Source organism: Hoplias malabaricus, chromosome 17 (genome assembly GCF_029633855.1).
Source record: "Hoplias malabaricus isolate fHopMal1 chromosome 17, fHopMal1.hap1, whole genome shotgun sequence".
Lineage (NCBI taxonomy): Eukaryota > Metazoa > Chordata > Actinopteri > Characiformes > Erythrinidae > Hoplias > Hoplias malabaricus.
The window spans coordinates 20,147,352-20,165,270 of NC_089816.1; the positions used below are offsets into that span (position 1 = coordinate 20,147,352).

General features: G+C 39.4%; 3 protein-coding genes across 5 annotated transcripts; 2 read left to right on the plus strand and 1 right to left on the minus strand.

The window, feature by feature from the left end:
• Positions 1-1,272: 1,272 nt before the first annotated feature.
• On the minus strand, positions 1,273-3,381 carry smim19 (small integral membrane protein 19). Its single transcript, XM_066649499.1, has 3 exons — positions 3,157-3,381; positions 1,931-2,055; positions 1,273-1,834 (listed from the first exon to the last, which is right to left on the minus strand). Exons 1-3 carry the CDS (start codon positions 3,285-3,287, stop codon positions 1,755-1,757), a joined length of 336 nt encoding a protein of 111 aa, XP_066505596.1. The 5' UTR covers positions 3,288-3,381; the 3' UTR covers positions 1,273-1,754.
• A 568-nt stretch (positions 3,382-3,949) lies between these two features.
• On the plus strand, positions 3,950-8,044 carry si:ch211-175m2.5 (uncharacterized protein LOC568697 homolog). The gene is made up of 5 exons (XM_066649991.1): positions 3,950-4,092; positions 4,641-4,814; positions 4,967-5,066; positions 5,248-5,378; positions 7,475-8,044. The coding sequence occupies exons 1-5, from the start codon at positions 4,039-4,041 to the stop codon at positions 7,760-7,762; spliced, it is 747 nt and encodes a 248-aa protein (XP_066506088.1). The 5' UTR covers positions 3,950-4,038; the 3' UTR covers positions 7,763-8,044.
• A 983-nt stretch (positions 8,045-9,027) lies between these two features.
• ppp2r2cb (protein phosphatase 2, regulatory subunit B, gamma b) lies at positions 9,028-17,877 on the plus strand. 3 transcript variants are annotated; one of them, XM_066649241.1, is made up of 11 exons: positions 9,028-9,328; positions 10,398-10,520; positions 10,772-10,865; positions 12,464-12,561; positions 12,761-12,902; positions 13,041-13,153; positions 13,433-13,610; positions 13,684-13,848; positions 13,983-14,152; positions 14,590-14,681; positions 15,615-17,877. In XM_066649241.1, the coding sequence occupies exons 3-11, from the start codon at positions 10,808-10,810 to the stop codon at positions 15,964-15,966; spliced, it is 1,368 nt and encodes a 455-aa protein (XP_066505338.1). In that variant the 5' UTR covers positions 9,028-9,328; positions 10,398-10,520; positions 10,772-10,807; the 3' UTR covers positions 15,967-17,877. The 3 variants fall into 3 exon arrangements, with proteins under 3 accessions (XP_066505338.1, XP_066505337.1, XP_066505339.1); XM_066649242.1 differs by lacking the exon at positions 9,028-9,328 and adding an exon at positions 10,031-10,051; XM_066649240.1 differs by lacking the exon at positions 10,398-10,520.
• Positions 17,878-17,919: the final 42 nt, after the last annotated feature.

The window sequence follows — 17,919 nt, forward strand, 5'->3', positions numbered from 1 at the left end:
AATCCCCCTTTGAATCTTTCTCTCCTCTCCTGTGAGGAGTTAATCTTCCTCAAACTCACTCAAGTTTCATATTTATCTGGGATCCTGTGTTTCAGAGGATTTCAGAGATTCAGACTATCTTTAGATTTTCCTGCAAAACACCATTTAATTTCCAGCCAGAACAGCTTTTAAACAATAGCTATTCATTTTGAATAAAAGAGGTGGACTCCAAACACCAAGACACTGTCAGATCCTTCTTTTCTCTCATAATCCCATATACAACTTTAAAAAAAGACATTCTATTTACAAAATAATGCAAACTATTAACACATTATAAACATAACTGGAAAATGATGACAGTCCATATTCTCATGATTAATTCCTTTATTTACATGTTTTAGGTGGGTCTCTGTGTGATGATGTAATTCCTGTTTAATGCAACACAGTCAATGCAATTTAAATCACACGGAAAGTAAAGAAATAAAAAGTCCCAGGCACCGGAAAAAAAGAAACATCTTTAACACCCCTCAACACAGACACATCAAAACTACAGTGACCTGTTGTGCCCAAAAAAGAAAAAAGAAATAGTCAGTCTCAGAGAGATGAAGATGAAAAGGAACCTGAAGAGTTTCACTATATAAGATGCAATTCACCAAATCTCCAGCAGAGGGCGATAATATATAATCTTTTCAGATGTCATCTCCTGTACGAACACAAACTCACATTTGAACCCTTCGGTGGGAATAACTCAAAGCTCGGTAACTTAGCTACATAACTCATGCCTGTCCAATAACTGTGTCCCTCAGCTCTTTCCCTATTGGACAGGAATGACTCTGGACTCTTATCTGGATACACTGAGAAATCCTTTTTTTATATAAAGCCCCTGAATTTAAAACAAAAAAACACATTTGATATATATTTTGTAAATATAGGAGGTCAATATTTAATTCCACACGCTGTTATTGAATAAGCAGATGCTCAAAATATGTTTTCGTCTATAAATATTTTCCAGCACTATTCAAAATATCCACTAGATGGCAGCACAACACCACAATAATCCAATTCCACTGACAGAGACTGATCAAAGTATACAGCAGTCTTATCAAAGCGATAATGGAGAGGGTACAGACTACTTTCATGTGCACTACATGCCCTGAGGTTTGTAGATACCCTTTATAATTACTGACGGTAGGTGTTTTAAATGTGCACACATTGTGGACTTTGTAAAAACTCCATAATAAAGCTTGACATGAAATGGGGTGAGCTGGGCTGTGTACCAGTGGGACTGTGTTCACTGGAGCTCTATCTCATACTTCAGAGGGGAAGTTGGAGTGGTGTTTGTGATCCAGAATTGATCCTCAAGCATCTGCACCCTATTTCAGTAAAGCTGTTAGCGCTCTTTTCCTCACAGCAATGTTCCAATCACCAGTAGAAAACCTTCCTAGAAGAGAAGATGCCGTTCGTGCAGTAAACGGGGAACAAACTCCTGAGTGATACCCTTCATTTCCGAAGTAATATAATACACAGAGGTGTCTACAGTCCTTCGGCTTGTTTTTTAGAAAGTAAATATATTAAGATTATCTCCCAGTCGGATACAGACAGGTTCTCCCCATGTGTTTGCTCTTCACTGAGCTCCGAGGCAGTTTCAGAGCAGATTAGAAAACAAATGATGAGCTAAAGACCTGTGTGGACCGGTTTAAATCATAAATAAGATTAAACTAAGCACGAAGTTTATTAACATTTGTACAGACAGCAAGCCGGCTGCTGGGTCTCACTCATTCCATCGAAAGCTGGACACTCTCCTGCACCTCCGTCTGCTGCTGCTGTTGCTGCTGCTGCTGGTCAAACTTCCGTGCTAAAAAATAAAGAGAAGAAAATTAAGGCCTTTAAAAAGTTAGGAAAGATGCTCAAGGCATGAGCTGATTATCCTGCACTGCATAAAAACACTCACCAAGAGAATACATCTCCAGCTGCTGCCTCAGTCGGACCTTCTGTAAACTGTCGTAGAAGTTGGGCTCCGGCGAGGAGCCGACTGTGGGTGGCATTGTGAAGATGCGCATGATCTTCCTCTTATTCCTGAGGAGCAGAGGTAAAGAAGGACTGAGGAGAGTGGGGACGATCATGTGACAACAGGTAATGTTTCAATCAGGAACAACCTGGAGTCATTTTTTTTTCCTGCGTGTGCAGTTGAAAAGCTTTTACCTGATGTAACAGAGAGGAGTCTATATGGTCTATATTACTGTTAAAAATAATTACAGGGGGTTAAATTATAAGTGGGTTGTAACTGTCTATATTTGGGTTAAACAATAATTTATAGGATTGTGCTATATCTATTAGTGATAAATGATCAATTACAGGGTTAATATTGGTCTATGTCACTGTTAAACAGTTTAGTGGGATACTGCGGACTGTTTCAGTAATAAACCATAAGTTAGAGTTTTACCGTATATTTTAGTGTTAAATGATCTGTTAGTGGGGTGTTATTGTTTATATTAGTGCTCTATTGGCGATAAGTCATACGTTACATTGTTATATAAACGATGTAAGTTGGTTAATATGGTCTATATTATTGCTATATTAATGTAAAATGATCATTTTGATGGTTATTTTCATCTATACTGGAGCAAAACTGTAAATTAGTGTGTTATTCATTCATTCATTATCTGTAACCGCTTATCCAATTCAGGGTCGCGGTGGGTCCAGAGCCTACCTGGAATCACAGGGCGCAAGGCAGGAATACACCCTGGAGGGGGCGCCAGTCCTTCACAGGGCAATATAGACACACACACACATTCACTCACACCTACGGACACTTTTGAGTCGCCAATCCACCTACCAACGTGGGAGGAATGTGGGAGGAAACCGGAGCAGCCGGAGGAAACCCACGCGGACACGGGGAGAACACAAGTCCTCACAGACAGTCACCCGGAGCAGGAATCGAACCCATAACCTCCAGGTCCCTGGAGCTGTGTGACTGCGACACTACACCGTGCCGCCCTAGTGTGTTATTCTGGCCTTTATTAGTTATAAATGATACGTTAGAGAGGTATTCACATCTATGTTAGGGTTAAACGGTAGGTTGGTGGGTTATTCTGGTCTATGCTGGTGATAAATGACATGTTAGAGTGTAATTATGGTGGATATTAATGTAATACATTATCTAAACGAGGGTCTTACTTTCTGGCGTAGAGCAGCAGGGCGAAACTGACCAGAATCACTAACAAATAAACGTTCGTAGCTTCGTTCCACGCTTCATGAACGGAATAATCCACAGACTCGCCATTACTCATCACCCCGTAGCCCCCCATCGCAGTGACGTCCTTCTTTATTCGATCTTCAGACTGAAAACGGAGGATATATCTCCGCAGCTCAGACACAAACACCAACACTCACACGAAGCACAGTTGCGGAAACGCAGCAACAGTTTTTCAAAATAAAAGTCTTAATAAATCCCCTTTTTTGGGGTTTCTTTTTCTATTGTCCAAGTAAAACCATACCACATGCAATGTTTTCATCGTTAATATTAAATAATAAAATTCTTCATTAACATGCAACAAAGGACAACATTCATTAATTATTAGACTGGGATATTTAACAGTAGTTTTTTGTCTAAAGACAATGGGTATTATTATAAATACATAGATTTCTCAGTGGATGAAATGTAATTTAATTCATTAAATTGTTGGTTTATTTGGCAATGCTGTTGCTGTTCACTGTTATAATGTATTTTGCCTCGTGGAAAACGGAGCGTATTCTTTCATTTATTTTTTTTCCAGTTTATTCAAATTATACTTTTATTTTGGGTGTATTTTTACACTGAATTCCACAAGTAAGAGTCCTGTCTTGAATGCACAATAACTGGACTGTTTTTATTGTGTGACCTCTCGGTAAAAGGAATTAAAGAATTCCATTGGTCTAAAAAGGGGGCGGTGTCTGAGTCCTGCTCTCTGTTTGGCTGAGAACGGTGAAGGCAGGGCTTTGTTTACTGAGCTACTGCAGGTTTTGCAGCTTGTAGTTTATGAAGTGTTTGTCATTTTTGTGGTTTGTAAGAAGTTAAAAATGTTCTATTGGGGCGTGAGAATGGTTATTCGTTCTTCTGTTGTGGCCACGATGGTAAGAAATGCTTTAGACTTACATTTAATTGCCCTTAACGTGGAGGATACACTTCCTGAGCAAAAAATACATTATCGCACTAATATTCTGCACTCATTATCCATTCTCTCAGCTCCTCTGACCATACAGTCTGTAATTGCAGAAATACAAAGAGTCCCAGTGTGGTCAGAGGAGCTGAGGGAATGAACAACGAGTGTTAAAGTTGGAGTGGGTGACAGTCTTTAGTCCCAACAGTGTAATTGTACCTAGATGTGGCAAAATCCTGTTCAAAAAGTAAAAATCCTCCCCAGAATTGTGTTTCAATTGCACTGGCCCTCTGAGTCTGGTCTGAGATTATTGGAAAAGCCAGGAAGCCAGAATGAATTCCTTCAGAGGGTTTTTACTTTTAACTTTACGTTTTTCTCCTCTGTTGGTGCCTTTTAAACAATGTAAATATGTAATGTTATTGAAGTGCTCCTCTGCAACTCTGACAAGTGCAGCTTTGATAAAGTTTGCAGATTAATAATTTCTAAAATGTTAACAGCTCTTCTTTGTTTGAATATTTGCAGTCTTCCGTTCTGAAGGAAAGCAGAGTCTGTCACAGAATACCGTACAGTCTCCGACTCTACAGTAGTACAGAGGAAGAAGAGAGAAAAGACGACAGAATCAGCCGCTATCCAGTCCCTCACAAGAAAAGCCTGCCCTATGATATTGTGGAGCTGATGGAGGAGGTTGAGGCCAAGGCATGGCATTTTTAAAGTTTGTTTGATTGATTTTTATATTTATTGCATTTATATCCATGTCATAATGTAGAGCAACACTTAGAATATCAGAAATGTAAAAGCCAACATAGCAGGAAAACTAACAGACACTTCGTACTGTCCTTGTTTCACAGGGCGGCTTCTTGCCCAACGTCTTCAAGGTCCTCGCTTATCGTCCTGAGGAGTTCAGAGCCTTTTTCTCTTATTATAATGCTCTCATGAACAAAGAGACTGGTGAGAGACTCTGATTTACTGAAAACACACATAACACAAAAGGAAACATTTTCCCAGGTACATCTGACATCCACACTGGAGCTGAAGATTTAATTCTGAGATGAAGGAACTGTGGTATACTTCTTTCAGATGTTGTTTTGTTGAAAGGGAGATGCGGTTTGTTTATGCATGTTTTTTGCAGGTGGTTTGTCAAAGGCAGATCGAGAGCTGATTGTTGTGGCAACCAGCGCCCATAATCACTGCCTTTACTGTGTGGTATCCCACAGTGCACTGCACCGCATCTACTCAAAGAAACCCACACTTGCCGATCAGGTGAGTACATACTAACACACACACACACACATATATATACCATTATTGAACTATACTGGCTTTGCAGACACATTTATACTCTTCCTGATCTATTACATCTATTGCTGCTGTAATACTGCTGTTGCAGTAATGCACGGTGCACTTTATGGCTATGCTATTTGCACAATACTGCACATGTGTATTTATTGCCATGGTCTTTGCACAACACCACAGCAGTGTACAAGTTATGAGCTACATAGACACATATGTCCATTATGCTTAGTTTCTTTACATAGTCATAGTTTAGTGTTTTTTAATTATGTTCCTGGTTTAATTGTGTAAGGTCTTCACTTTTGTTGTATACAAACCAGATTCCAAAAAGTTGTGACACTAAACAAATTGTGAATAAAAACTGAATGCAATGATGTGGAGATGGCAACATCTAATATTTTATTCAGAATAGAACACAAATCACAGATCAAAAGTTTAAACTGAGAGAATGTATCATTTTAAGGGAAAAATATGTTGTTTCAAAATTTCATGGCATCAACAAATCCCAAAAAAGTTGTGACAAGGCCATTTTTTACCACTGTGTGGCATCCCCCCTTCTTCTTACAACACTCAACAGACGTCTGGGGACAGAGGAGACCAGTTTCTCAAGTTTAGAAATAGGAATGCTCTCCCATTCATTTCTAATACAGGCCTCTAACTGTTCAATCTTCTTGGGCCTTCTTTGTCGCACCTTCCTCTTTATGATGCACCAAATGTTCTCTATAGGTGAAAGGTCTGGACTGCAGGCTGCCATTTCAGTCCCTGGATCCTTCTCCTACGTAGCCATGATGTTGTGATTGCTGCAGAATGTGGTCTGGCATTATCTTGTTGAAAAATGCAGGGTCTTCCCTGAAAGAGATGACGTCTAGATGGGAGCATATGTTGTTCTAGAACCTGAACATAGTTCTCTGCATTAATGGTGCCTTTCCAGACATGCAAGCTGCCCATGCCACCAGCACTCATGCAACCCCATACCATCAGTGATGCAGGCTTCTGAACGGAGCGTTGATAACAACTTGGGTTATCCTTGTCCTCTCTGGTCCGGATGACATGGCGTCACAGTGTTCCATAAAGAACTTCAAATCCTGACTCATCTGACCACAGAACAGTCTTCCATTTTGCCACACTCCATTTTAAAAGACCCCTGGCCCAGTGCAAATGTCTGAGCTTGTGGAGCTTGCTTAGAAATGGCTTCCTCTTTGCACTGTAGAGTTTCAGTTGGCAACAGCGGATGTGACGGTGGATTGTGTTCACTGACAATGCTTTTTGGAAGTATTCCTGAGCCCATTCTGTTATTTCCTTGACAGTGGCATTAGTGTTCATTGGTCTTCCATCTGTTCGTTATATGTTCAGTTTCCTTTTTCCAGCTACTTATTGCTACTTGTCCCAACTTTTTTGGGATTTGTTGACACCGTGAAATTTTGAATCAACATATTTTTTCTTTAAAATGTTACATTTACTCAGATTAAACTTTTTATCTGTCATCTATGTTCTATTATGTATAAAATATTGACATTTGTCATCTCCATATTATTGCATTCAGTTTTTATTCACAATTTGTTTAGTGTCACAACTTTTTTAGAATCCTGTTTGTACTTTATTTTTAATAAATAAAGGTGCTACAAAATGTTAAATTCCATTAAGAACCTTTGAGTGTGAAGAACCTTTTAATTAATTATTTTTTTTTTAATCTGTCGGTCTTAATGTTCTTTACCAACTTAAACATATCAGTTAAAATGGTTCTTTATGGAACCAAAAGTGGTTCTTCTGTGGAATCCTTCAAAGAACCTTTTTGTAGCACCTTTATTTTTAAGAGTGTGTGTGTCCGTGTTTCAGTGAATACATGAAATGTAAGGAAATAAATGTAAAATATGAAATGTGCTGTGTTTATTTTTACTTTTTAGACAATGTTAATTTTCCAATAATAAAACCTTATAAATGTTCAAAAGTGAGTTCTCTTTCATTTATTTTCACCCAGAAAATCAACAAAAAACAGACATTTTACCAGGGGTTAACACACGTGTGAATGAATGTGTCACTGGTGTGTGTGTTTTCTCATCTTGCAGGTGACAGTAAATTACCAGGTTGCGGACCTGTCAGAGCGAGAGCGTGTGATGCTGGACTTTGTTCTGTGTGTTTGTCGCAGTGAAACAGTGACGGATAAACACCTCAGTGCTTTGGAGGCTGTTGGCTTTGATCGTGAGGACATCTGGGATATCGCTTCCATTGCTGCATTCTTTGCCATGTCCAACCGTCTCGCTCACCTCACCGACATGAGGCCCAACACAGAGTTCTACAACATGGGCAGAGTGCCCAGAGATAAACGGACAAAGCCAGAGGACTTCTCTTTCTAAAGTCTCTTAAAACTCTTCCTTTTTCCTGATCAGTGCTGCTTCTTTTAAACTGGGGCTGAACTCGTGAAAAATTTTGAAGGACATGCGCTGAGTATATCACACAACAGAAAACCCTTATCCTCACTAGACATTGTTAAACTTTCAAAATGTTCTTCTCAATGTCTCCAGTCGAAGCCTAACTTGCATTAAACTAGTCTGCAAAAACAGCCTGTTTGGAACGGACTGTATATATTTAAGTATTAAACAAAACCTCTGTTTAAACTGAAAAACAAATATTAAATATTTCTTTCACATTAAATAAAACAATTCAGCAACTGTGAAGTCTCTCTTTTCTGTGCCATAGTGTTTTTCATGCAAAGAAAACAAAAAAAACTCTAAATTTATCATTCAAAAGAAAGAAAATACAAGAAATACATAATGAAAGGACATATTTCTATGGTTTTAAAGTTATTGACACCATATGCCACAGCGCTGGTGGACCTCACCTCACTCATGCTATTGTGGCTGCAATCAGATCCTCATTGCAGTGTTACAAAGGCTTCCCAGAAACGTAGATTCTAGGGAAACCCTGGTCTGGGCTCTGAAGGTTTCAGCCAAGTTTATATAAGGGATGCTGATGCTGAATGATATGGTTGCTAGGTGACCACACCATGTAGCTGTTGGGAAGGAGACCTGGTGTCTGATTGGCTGTGGTTGCCCATGCTGCCGCAGGATTGGCTGAGATGGAGTGAGATGCGTTGTGTGTTTGTGTGTCTGTGTGTGTGTGTGCGTGCGTGCGTGCGTGCTTGGTGGGGGAGGAGTGGATGTGGATGCAGCAGGACGTTGCTCCTCCCTCTGGAGCTGCTCAAATCGTTTGGAATCGACTCTGAATCGTTTACCAAGTGATGGTACATGATTCAGCTCCACACCTGAATTAAAAAACGGAGTGCCATTTAATACCACTAAGGGTTAACATCAAAAGAGCTTCGTTTTGTTGCACAGAATTAGAAAATATATGAAATAAACTAGCTTTCATAAGGACATTGAAACCTTTATGATTTACTGCAAGTATATTTAATTATTAATTTTCTACAATAATTCCGAAAACATGAGACTACGTATATATTTACGTAATAAGTAAATCCTTACGGAATACGTAAGTATTTTAATGAGTATATATCAATTTAACGATTTGTGTGAAACCGATTCCAAAGGACTCGATTCTTCAATACTTAGAATAGGAGAATCGATTCTTTCTGGGATCCCTCTGTCATTCACCACCTACACAGGGGTTTATTTCCCATTACCAACGACATATTCCCTCAGTATTCCAGCTCCTAGCAGCAGGATGAACTGACCCGAGGATCGCCCATGCGAGGTTTTCTGTGTAATGTCCATGTCGTGTTGTTTTTCTCCTCATGAGGCTTTGTGGTGAGTGGAGATGCTGATGGAGGAGGAAAGGATGCTTCTGTTCTTCTCCCTTTCTCTTCACACACACACAAACACACAAGTCCTCAGAGATGAAGCTGAATGAAGACGTCCCTCTGAGCAGAACTGCATCAACAACAATGTGACTGACTGAAGGAGGTGAGAAATGTGGATGTCGTGTCTTGTTTGTTTGATAATATGTTGGTATACCCACGGAAAACACTTGTATTTTTTATTTTTATTTGACGAATATTCCATTCCACCTTAAATGGTGCACTGTGAATTAGACTAAAAGGCTGGCGGACAGATTTTTCATTCCACCTTAATGCTCACGTGACGATTTTCCTCATTCCACCTTAAATGATGCGCCATTTCGTGGTATGGAATACGAAAATTCCACCTTAAATGATGCATCCGTAAAGGTAGAGTGGAACATTTGAGTAAGAAGACGATTTTTCCCCCTACCCTAAAGAAGCTTTTATTTAAGGTGACCCAGATAAATTCAATATAACATTTTTTCTGTCTGGTGTATCATTTAAGGTGGACTAGTAAATACGAATAAGAATCTGAGAAATATATAAATAAACCATGGTATATTATTAATATTACTTCAACATTTGTAATAACCTGTTATATTAGCTATTATATTATATTATATTGTATTATATTATTCTGACCATTAAAAAGCTGTTTCTATCCTAATTATGTTTTTTATTATGACATGAGATATATTTTAATGTGCAAAAGTCTGTGACCATGCATGATTTATGTAAATATATGTTAAATATTATTAATTTATTTATTTTAAAATATTTTACATCTTTCTGGACATATTTTTGAGGAGATCACACACAGAAATCCACCTGCACAAGGAAGAGGAAAGTGAGCAAATGCACAAAACTGAATATCAAAAAAGTATTAAATATTATTGAGAATATGGGGCTCCTAACAACTGCACAAGACAAAGAGAGTGTTTTTAAAAGTACATCAGGGCCCAGGATAATCATGGACGTTGTAAATAAAGAAAAAGATTGCAGTATTTAATAATTACCTCATAATTAAAACTATGTTAATATCACATTAAACTGTTAAGGCTTTTGTGTAAATTCTGCAAAAAATATATGTTCTTCTTTTGTTCCTCTCTTTTAAAAAACTGAATTACTTGTATTTAATGGCTGTTTTGACTAAAAAAGACATGAATAAATGGTGGTTTCTGACTTTTGCACAGTTCTGCGCTGCTGTGAGTGTTAGAGTCTGTTAGCTTCAGTGAAGCGGTGTAATCTCCTTTTTACACTCCAGACACACACTCTGGGACAGTCCACACACTCCGGCCCAGACAACAACTGCGCGAGTGAGTCTGATCTGGGATTTGGGGTCATAATCTTCTGTTTATGTCTGATAAGGATTAGATTAGATTAGCTAATCTCAGGCCTCTGACACCCCTGTGATTGTGTGTTGATCTGTGCACATGCTGTGAGACTGACCCACATGATTCAATAACAACACATTAAAATGGATTCTGTATATTGCCATAATGTTTATGCTATAACTAATCTCTATTTCTGTCCGTCAGAAGTGTTTTAACTCCTCCTTCTTTTGCAGGATTGGTTGAGCTGTAGACCCTTCCCCTCTCCCAGAATGCTGAGCCCTGTTCTCTGTTCCGAGCTTTCGGCCCTGGAGCCGGAGTACACAGAGGGTAATGAACAGGAGGTTTACTTTTATTCAGTTTTATTTTATTCTTTTTTTTATCCCATTTAAACACTACACAGAGAGTATATACAATGCAAAAAAATATATTTCACTTAGCGAAATCATATTAAATCTTATATTTTAACATTATTTAGCTGTTTTCAAGAAGATTTTATTTGCTTTCTCCATTATTTAATCATAGCTAAGTCATTCAGAGTGTTCTGACATTAAATGTTTAGTTGTAGAGAAAAATCTGTGCAGTTCTCTATATAATATTTCAACTAGAGTGCTTGTTTATTCTGTTAGAAGATCATTTATCTTACATTAAAGGGACCATGTGTAAGATTCAGTATCCAGTAGTCAGTATTTACTCCGGCCTCATCCTTTTCAAGTTACTATTTTAAAGTATCACTAGATAGGATTTGGGTTTTTGCTTCTATGGCTCCTTCTAGTGTAATTTTTATTTACAGCAACTGTACTAAACCAATAGGGAGGCGATGGAAAGGGGATGGTTTCCTACCCTCCTACAAAAGTTACATAATGCAGTTTCTGTAGTGCTGAGCCCAGATTAGCAATGACAGAGGCTCCATTCTCCTTATTACAGCTCAGTAGAGCATCACAGTGATTTTGAAGCTGTTACTTTACGGTAAAAATAGTATGTGTTGGTCCTTTAACATAAAGGCTCTCTCTCTCTCTCAATGTTTGGTTTGTTCTCTGACATTTGTAGAAACAGGATGAGTTCTAGTCCACACTGTCCCACTTATGGGTAAATCTTTACAATAAGGATACGTAAATCATGATAATAACGACAGTAATAATTAAATAAAAATTATTAAGTAATGTTACAATTAATCATTAAGAAATGATAATAAACAAGAACTAGCATTAAGTAGCATTCTTTTAGGATTTTATAAAATCCTAAATAGTGTTTCTGTCATTACTAATTGTGACTTTACTTAACAGTTTAGTGTTATTACTCAAAACTATCTTAAGTACTGTTAATTAATGTACCCTTATTGTAACGTGTTATCCACATATGTAATTCTTATTTAGTGGCCAGTACTGAGGTCAGTTTTACAGAAGAAATAAAGCATTAATCCTTTTGACCGGCCACGCTTTCATATGTTTGTGGCACATCAGATTTTCTCAGAAGGTGAGTGAGCAATAGCTCCACTAAACCAGCGCACACTACTCAGATTTGATTAGAGTTTTGCAGAAATCACATCTGGACACTGGCTCTGGTTTTCACATAATTACAGTAACCATGACACTGTCCACACACACACAAACGCACACACACACACACACAACTCAACTGCCCACTGCCATTTTGTACATAGTGAATCTAAGTGACGTAGGCAGGATTGCAGTGTTTTATGTCACTCACACCACATTACGAACCTCATATGTTCAGTGCATGTACTATACACAGATCTTAATTAAGGTGTACCAGATTTCTGAGGTGGTTTAGGACATAGTGAGAGCTTTTTAAATAGAGCTCAACCTATGTAACTGAACAGTGTGGTCAGCCACGTTAGACACCATTATGGAACATCTGCATAATAAATAATATTGTTTTGTTTGTTTCTCTTAACCCCGATTCAGCTGATGTCATTTCTGCGGTGGAATTCAGCCAATCAGGAGAGTTCCTGGCCACAGGTGACAAGGGTGGGCGAGTGGTCATCTTCCAGAGAGAACCTCAGGTACGACTGAGGACAAAACTGAAAAAAGAACTGCAACAAAAATTACTGCACACTGTGCCTTTGTTACTGTAATCAACAACACAACACCCCTTCCCTCGCTATCTCTCTCTCTCTCTCTCTCTCTCTCTCTCTCTCTCTCTCTCTCTCTCTCTCTCTCTCTCTCTCTCTCTCTCTCTCTCTCTCTCTCTCTCTCTCTCAGGGGGAGTATAACGTGTACAGCACGTTTCAGAGTCATGAGCCAGAATTTGATTATTTGAAGAGTTTGGAGATTGAGGAGAAGATCAATAAGATCCGTTGGTTACCTCAGCTTAACTCTGCCCACTTCCTCCTCACCACCAATGGTGATGTTTTGTTTTGATAAATTATGTTAGTGACTGTGTAAGTGAGGACAATGTAAGTGACTGGGTGAGTGTGTGAAATTGTTGATGTGTTAACTATGGTTCTGAAAGAAAAGCGTTTGTGTGTGTGTGTCTTTTCAGATAAGACCATCAAGCTGTGGAAGGTGAGTGAGAGAGACAAACGACCTGAAGGGTACAACCTGAAAGATGAAGAGGGACGAATGAAGGACATTTCCAGAATCACTTCACTCCAGGTGTGAGTGAGCACACACGCGTGTGTGTGTGTGTGTGTGTTTATTTTATATATGTGATGTATATTTTGTTGCTGTCACGTTATATCCTTGTAGATTTTTTCATCTACAATGGAAAAAGGCCTTTTCAATTTCCATTTTACAGAATTTCCACATGGTGTATTTGAATATTTGTGCACACCATTTATAATAAGAGAATTACTCTCTTTTAAGGTGCCCCCAACTTAAGGTGGAGTTTTGTTTACAGTCTGGGTCAGATTCTCACAGCGATGTGTGTTTTAGGTCCCCGTGTTGCGGCCCATGGATCTGCTGGTGGAGGCGTCTCTGAGGAGAGTGTTTGCAAATGCTCACGCATACCACATCAACTCCATCAGCATTAACAGCGACTGTGAGACCTACCTGTCCGCCGATGACCTGAGGATCAACCTCTGGCACCTGGACATCACTGACCGGAGCTTCAGTATCCTACACAACGGTGTGTATGTGTGTGTGTATGTGTGTGTATGTGTGTGTTTCCTTAACTCATCTTTCAGATATAGTGGATCTGAAGCCAGAGAACATGGAGGAACTGAGTGAGGTGATCACAGTGTCTGAGTTCCATCCACATCACTGCCACCTTCTGGCCTTCAGCAGCAGCACAGGCACCACACGGCTGTGTGACATGCGTTCGCGAGCTCTGTGTGACCAGCATGCCAAACGTGAGGCTCTTACACACTCAAGGCTTTCTTTTCATGTCCTTTAAATAAATGTCTACATCAATATGAATTCATGCAATCATTTGTATTTTAATGGCTTCTTTTTTTGTGCGTGTCTGTGTGTATGTGTGCCATAGTGTTTGAGGAGGCCGTGGATCCCACTAATCGATCGTTTTTCTCAGAGATCGTGTCCTCAGTGTCTGACGTGAAGTTCAGTCACAGTGGACGCTACCTTCTGACCAGAGACTACCTCAGCGCTAAAGTGTGGGACCTGAACATGGAGAACAAACCAGTCGAGACTTACCAGGTCTATCTCTCGCTTTCTCTCTCTCACACACACACACACACACACAAACATATATATACATATACATATACATACACACACACACACACACACACACAGTTCCACCGTTCACTTATTTATTTTTCATTGAAAAAATGCTCAGTAATTATACAGTATCATTAAAAAAAGTGTATATATATTTTTTATTATTTAAATATAAATATAAAAATGACACAGAATCATCAGCTCAGTCCAGTGTCAGTGATCCTGTGCAAATATATCTTTTTCTCAGTATGGGCTCCTAAAAAGCTGCACATCCTTTCAGAACAATAGCAATGGGCAACAGTACTCACAGGCATTTGAAGGTTATTACATATTCTTGGTGATGAAATCTGTGCGTTACAAGTGTTTTTCATAAATGTGTGTGTGTGTGTGTGTGTGTGTGTGTGTGTTTACAGGTCCATGATTACCTGCGCTCTAAACTCTGTACGCTTTACGAGAGCGACTGTATCTTTGATAAGTTTGAATGTGCCTGGAATGGAACAGACAGGTGAGAAGTTTTTCTCTGACATCGTCTCTGACCTTTAGAGGGCAGCAGTGAGCGCGGATTCGCTACTTCGCGGGTTTTTTCAAGGGGGCTTATGACCGGTATATCGCGGATGAATAGCCAAAATATTTCATTAAATCTATTAAAATGTCATAAAATTCCTCTATATTTTTTGCCAGTTGTCAGCAAAGAAGAGTGCACAAATCTTTATGATTTCGTTTTCAAATCCTTTTCCTCTTCTTTTTAGTTCATTTATTATTCTATATGTTATTAATTTAAATGATGTAGTAGACCCTGTGCATCCTCTTGGTAGCAGACGACATGCATTATACTGCACAGTAACTTCTTGCTGACATAGTGCGCTGTAAGATGACCTGTGATTGGGGGAATTGGAGAGACGACGAATGTGATTGGTGCATAGATTAATGTTTTCATCTTTATTAGTGTACTGTAAAGTATTTATTAGACTGGGTGCCTAAAAATATCATTTTCTTATGGTGTGTAAATTAAAAGTATTTTTAAAAATTATTTGCATGTATTAGACTAGGCCTGTAGGTGACAAAATATATAATTTACAAGTATTTCTTATGTACAGTACATGTTTGTTCATGTCCACATCCGAGTGAAATTTACGCTAATGACTTACGCTAAATCACAGCTTAGGAATTACTCTATAAAAGAAACTGTTAGGATATCACATGTAGTTCCAGCTGAAAAACATTATAGAATGACTGTTTAATGCAAAGGGTGGGTTGTTAACAGCACAAGGAGGGTTTTAAAAGTCCAAATACTTGTTAAATACATAAAAAAATAACTTTCCTCTACTTCGCGGTAATTCGTTTTTCACGGGTGGTCTTGGAACGCATCCCCCGCAAAAAACGAGGTATCACTGTAAATTTTTTTCTGAATCATTGTCCCTCCCTCAATCTTTCTCAGTGTAATAATGACAGGAGCATATAATAACTTCTTCCGGATGTTTGACCGCGCGAGTCGACGGGACGTGACTCTGGAGGCCAGCCGGGAGGTGTGTAAAAGGAGAGCGGTGCTCCGGCCACGCCGAGTGTGTGTGGGCAGGAAAAAGAGGGAGAGCGACGTCAGTGTGGACAGTCTGGACTTCAGGAAAAAAATCCTCCACACGGCGTGGCACCCCACAGACAACATCATAGCCATCGCCGCCAGCAACAACCTGTACATCTTTCAGGACAGACACAGTCACCATGGCAACCACACGGGACACCGTCTAGAACAGGACACGCCTCCTCAGATACAGGACGCACCCCCTGAGTGAATTGACACACACCCCCTTCAACAGGACTTTCCAACCCCAGCTGCAGGACATAAACGCCCTTCCTATAGGACACACCCCCTCTGTGAAATGACACACCCGACAGCTAAGGGATGCTCCACATGAGTGAAATGACACACCTCCTTCATACAGGACACACACCCCACAGCTGCAGGGCACGCCTCTATTCCACAGGACACGCCTTATTAATAAACAAACAATCTGCCCTTGCTGTGATTTTGGGCCCTTCTTTTGTGAGGGACACTAACCAGAAGCAGGTTAGAAGAAGGCCTTTTTTGTTTTGTTTATTTTGTCAAACTTTATCTGTTCCAGTTAGTTGTGTTTTTTCTTTGTGCAAGTATTTAATATAAATACATTAATAATACACTCCTCTCTTAGAAACAAATCCCATCAGCTTCCACTCACTGACCACTTTATGAGCTCCACTTTGCAGGTCTGTCATTGACAGAGCTGTGCAAAAGTCAGAGACCGTCCCATGTTGATTCATTTCCAGTTAAAGCAGCATTTATTACTATATTCCAATTTTTTTTGTGGTTGTTTGATTTGTAAATGTTCTTCTTTTGTGACTGTTTCCTTTTCTCAGCATGGGTTTCTTCTCTCCAGCTCCACACAGTGTTGTGCTGTTCTTCTCAGAGTGAAAGGAAGGAAACAAACAGATCTGTTCTCCTCTCTCTCAAAGACAGTGATAAGTGCAGTTTATCTGATGGGGACAGGTTTAGTTCAACCCCTGAGTCTTGGGCTTTTTTCCCCCTTTCAACCTTCCACTTCTTTATGTGAATGCATTATATTTATATATAGACAGCTCCTTAGAAATATCTCCTAAACATGAATAGCTTTTATTTCAAGGCCTTTCTTAACAGAAATGAAATAAACTAATGGTGGTCTACCAAAAATATCCAGAGAACTGTGGCTCTGGCTGCAAAATAATAAGCTGCACCCTCTAACTCCTGGATCTAAAAGCTGAAGTGGCCAGTGAGTGCATAAACACACCATAAATACTTCATTATAAATACACATGAGCTTAATAATGCCCTAATAATGTAATGCTGGATATAATAACTATGTTTATGATTGGGAATGTATCTCCTTGCTTCATCTCTCGCATGTGACGCTATACAAGGAGACTCTAGTTACAGAGAACAAAGTCCCACACCGTTTCTCAGTGTCTAAATCTCTAATGCATGTTTACACTCTTCTTCGTTAAAGGGGCTCATTAAGTGAAAGCGGCTGATTCTTAACAGCAGAGATGAATGTACGAGAATCGGACCCTTTACAGTGTCCCCGCTGTCTGTTGGTTCTACTCAGGTTTTGTGTCTGATATCAGAGTGATATCAGAATTCAAGTAATACAATCGTCTGAATAAACAGCTGAATGAGGAGCGGTTTTTTCAGAGGTGGGTAGAGATTTATACAGTTACTCAAGTACATCTACTTTAAGTGCATTCGTGAGTGAAGCTTTCTCCTTCGATGTGATGACGTGTCGTTGCAGAGCTGCTTTGTGATCGGGTCACACCAACGATTCCCCGAAGCTGCAGCTTTTTTATTTTAGAACAAAAAGATCCAGAAAGAGCTCTGACTGGTTCATGTTTAAGTTCCTGTCCTGAGGAGTTCCACTGACCTTAGTTCACACCCTCAGGACTTTTAGTTCAGAGATCACACACTTGTTCAGCTCGTTTGTTTGTACAGCTACCACAGACAAAATGACACCCTCTCGTTGTTTTAAGTGAGTTACTTGAGTATGGGTTTAGGCTCTGCCCATCTCTGACGGTTTTAATGACTGGATTACTGCTGTGTTTTGATCTGAAGCGTTGTTATATGGAGGTGTCCACAAGAGGGAGTCTGTGAGGATCTAAGTGTTAATTGTGGAAATCAGCTGTACACTGACAATGTGAATAAAGACAGTAATTTATTTAAGTGAAGCTGCTCGTGAACATTG

Excerpts from the sequence above, each read along its gene's own strand:
- smim19 (XM_066649499.1), bottom strand. The coding sequence starts at position 3,287 with ATGGGGGGCTACGGGGTGATGAGTAATGGCGAGTCTGTGGATTATTCC. Across the intron at positions 2,056-3,156 it reads CTGCTGCTCTACGCCAGAAA|GAATAAGAGGAAGATCATGC; the intron begins GTAAGACCCTCG and ends TCTGCTCCTCAG. Across the intron at positions 1,835-1,930 it reads GCTGGAGATGTATTCTCTTG|CACGGAAGTTTGACCAGCAG; the intron begins GTGAGTGTTTTT and ends TTTATTTTTTAG.
- si:ch211-175m2.5 (XM_066649991.1), top strand. The coding sequence starts at position 4,039 with ATGTTCTATTGGGGCGTGAGAATGGTTATTCGTTCTTCTGTTGTGGCC. Across the intron at positions 4,815-4,966 it reads TGGAGGAGGTTGAGGCCAAG|GGCGGCTTCTTGCCCAACGT; the intron begins GCATGGCATTTT and ends CTTGTTTCACAG. Across the intron at positions 5,379-7,474 it reads AACCCACACTTGCCGATCAG|GTGACAGTAAATTACCAGGT; the intron begins GTGAGTACATAC and ends CTCATCTTGCAG.
- ppp2r2cb (XM_066649241.1), top strand. The coding sequence starts at position 10,808 with ATGCTGAGCCCTGTTCTCTGTTCCGAGCTTTCGGCCCTGGAGCCGGAG. Across the intron at positions 12,562-12,760 it reads TCTTCCAGAGAGAACCTCAG|GGGGAGTATAACGTGTACAG; the intron begins GTACGACTGAGG and ends TCTCTCTCTCAG. Across the intron at positions 14,153-14,589 it reads AACCAGTCGAGACTTACCAG|GTCCATGATTACCTGCGCTC; the intron begins GTCTATCTCTCG and ends GTGTGTTTACAG.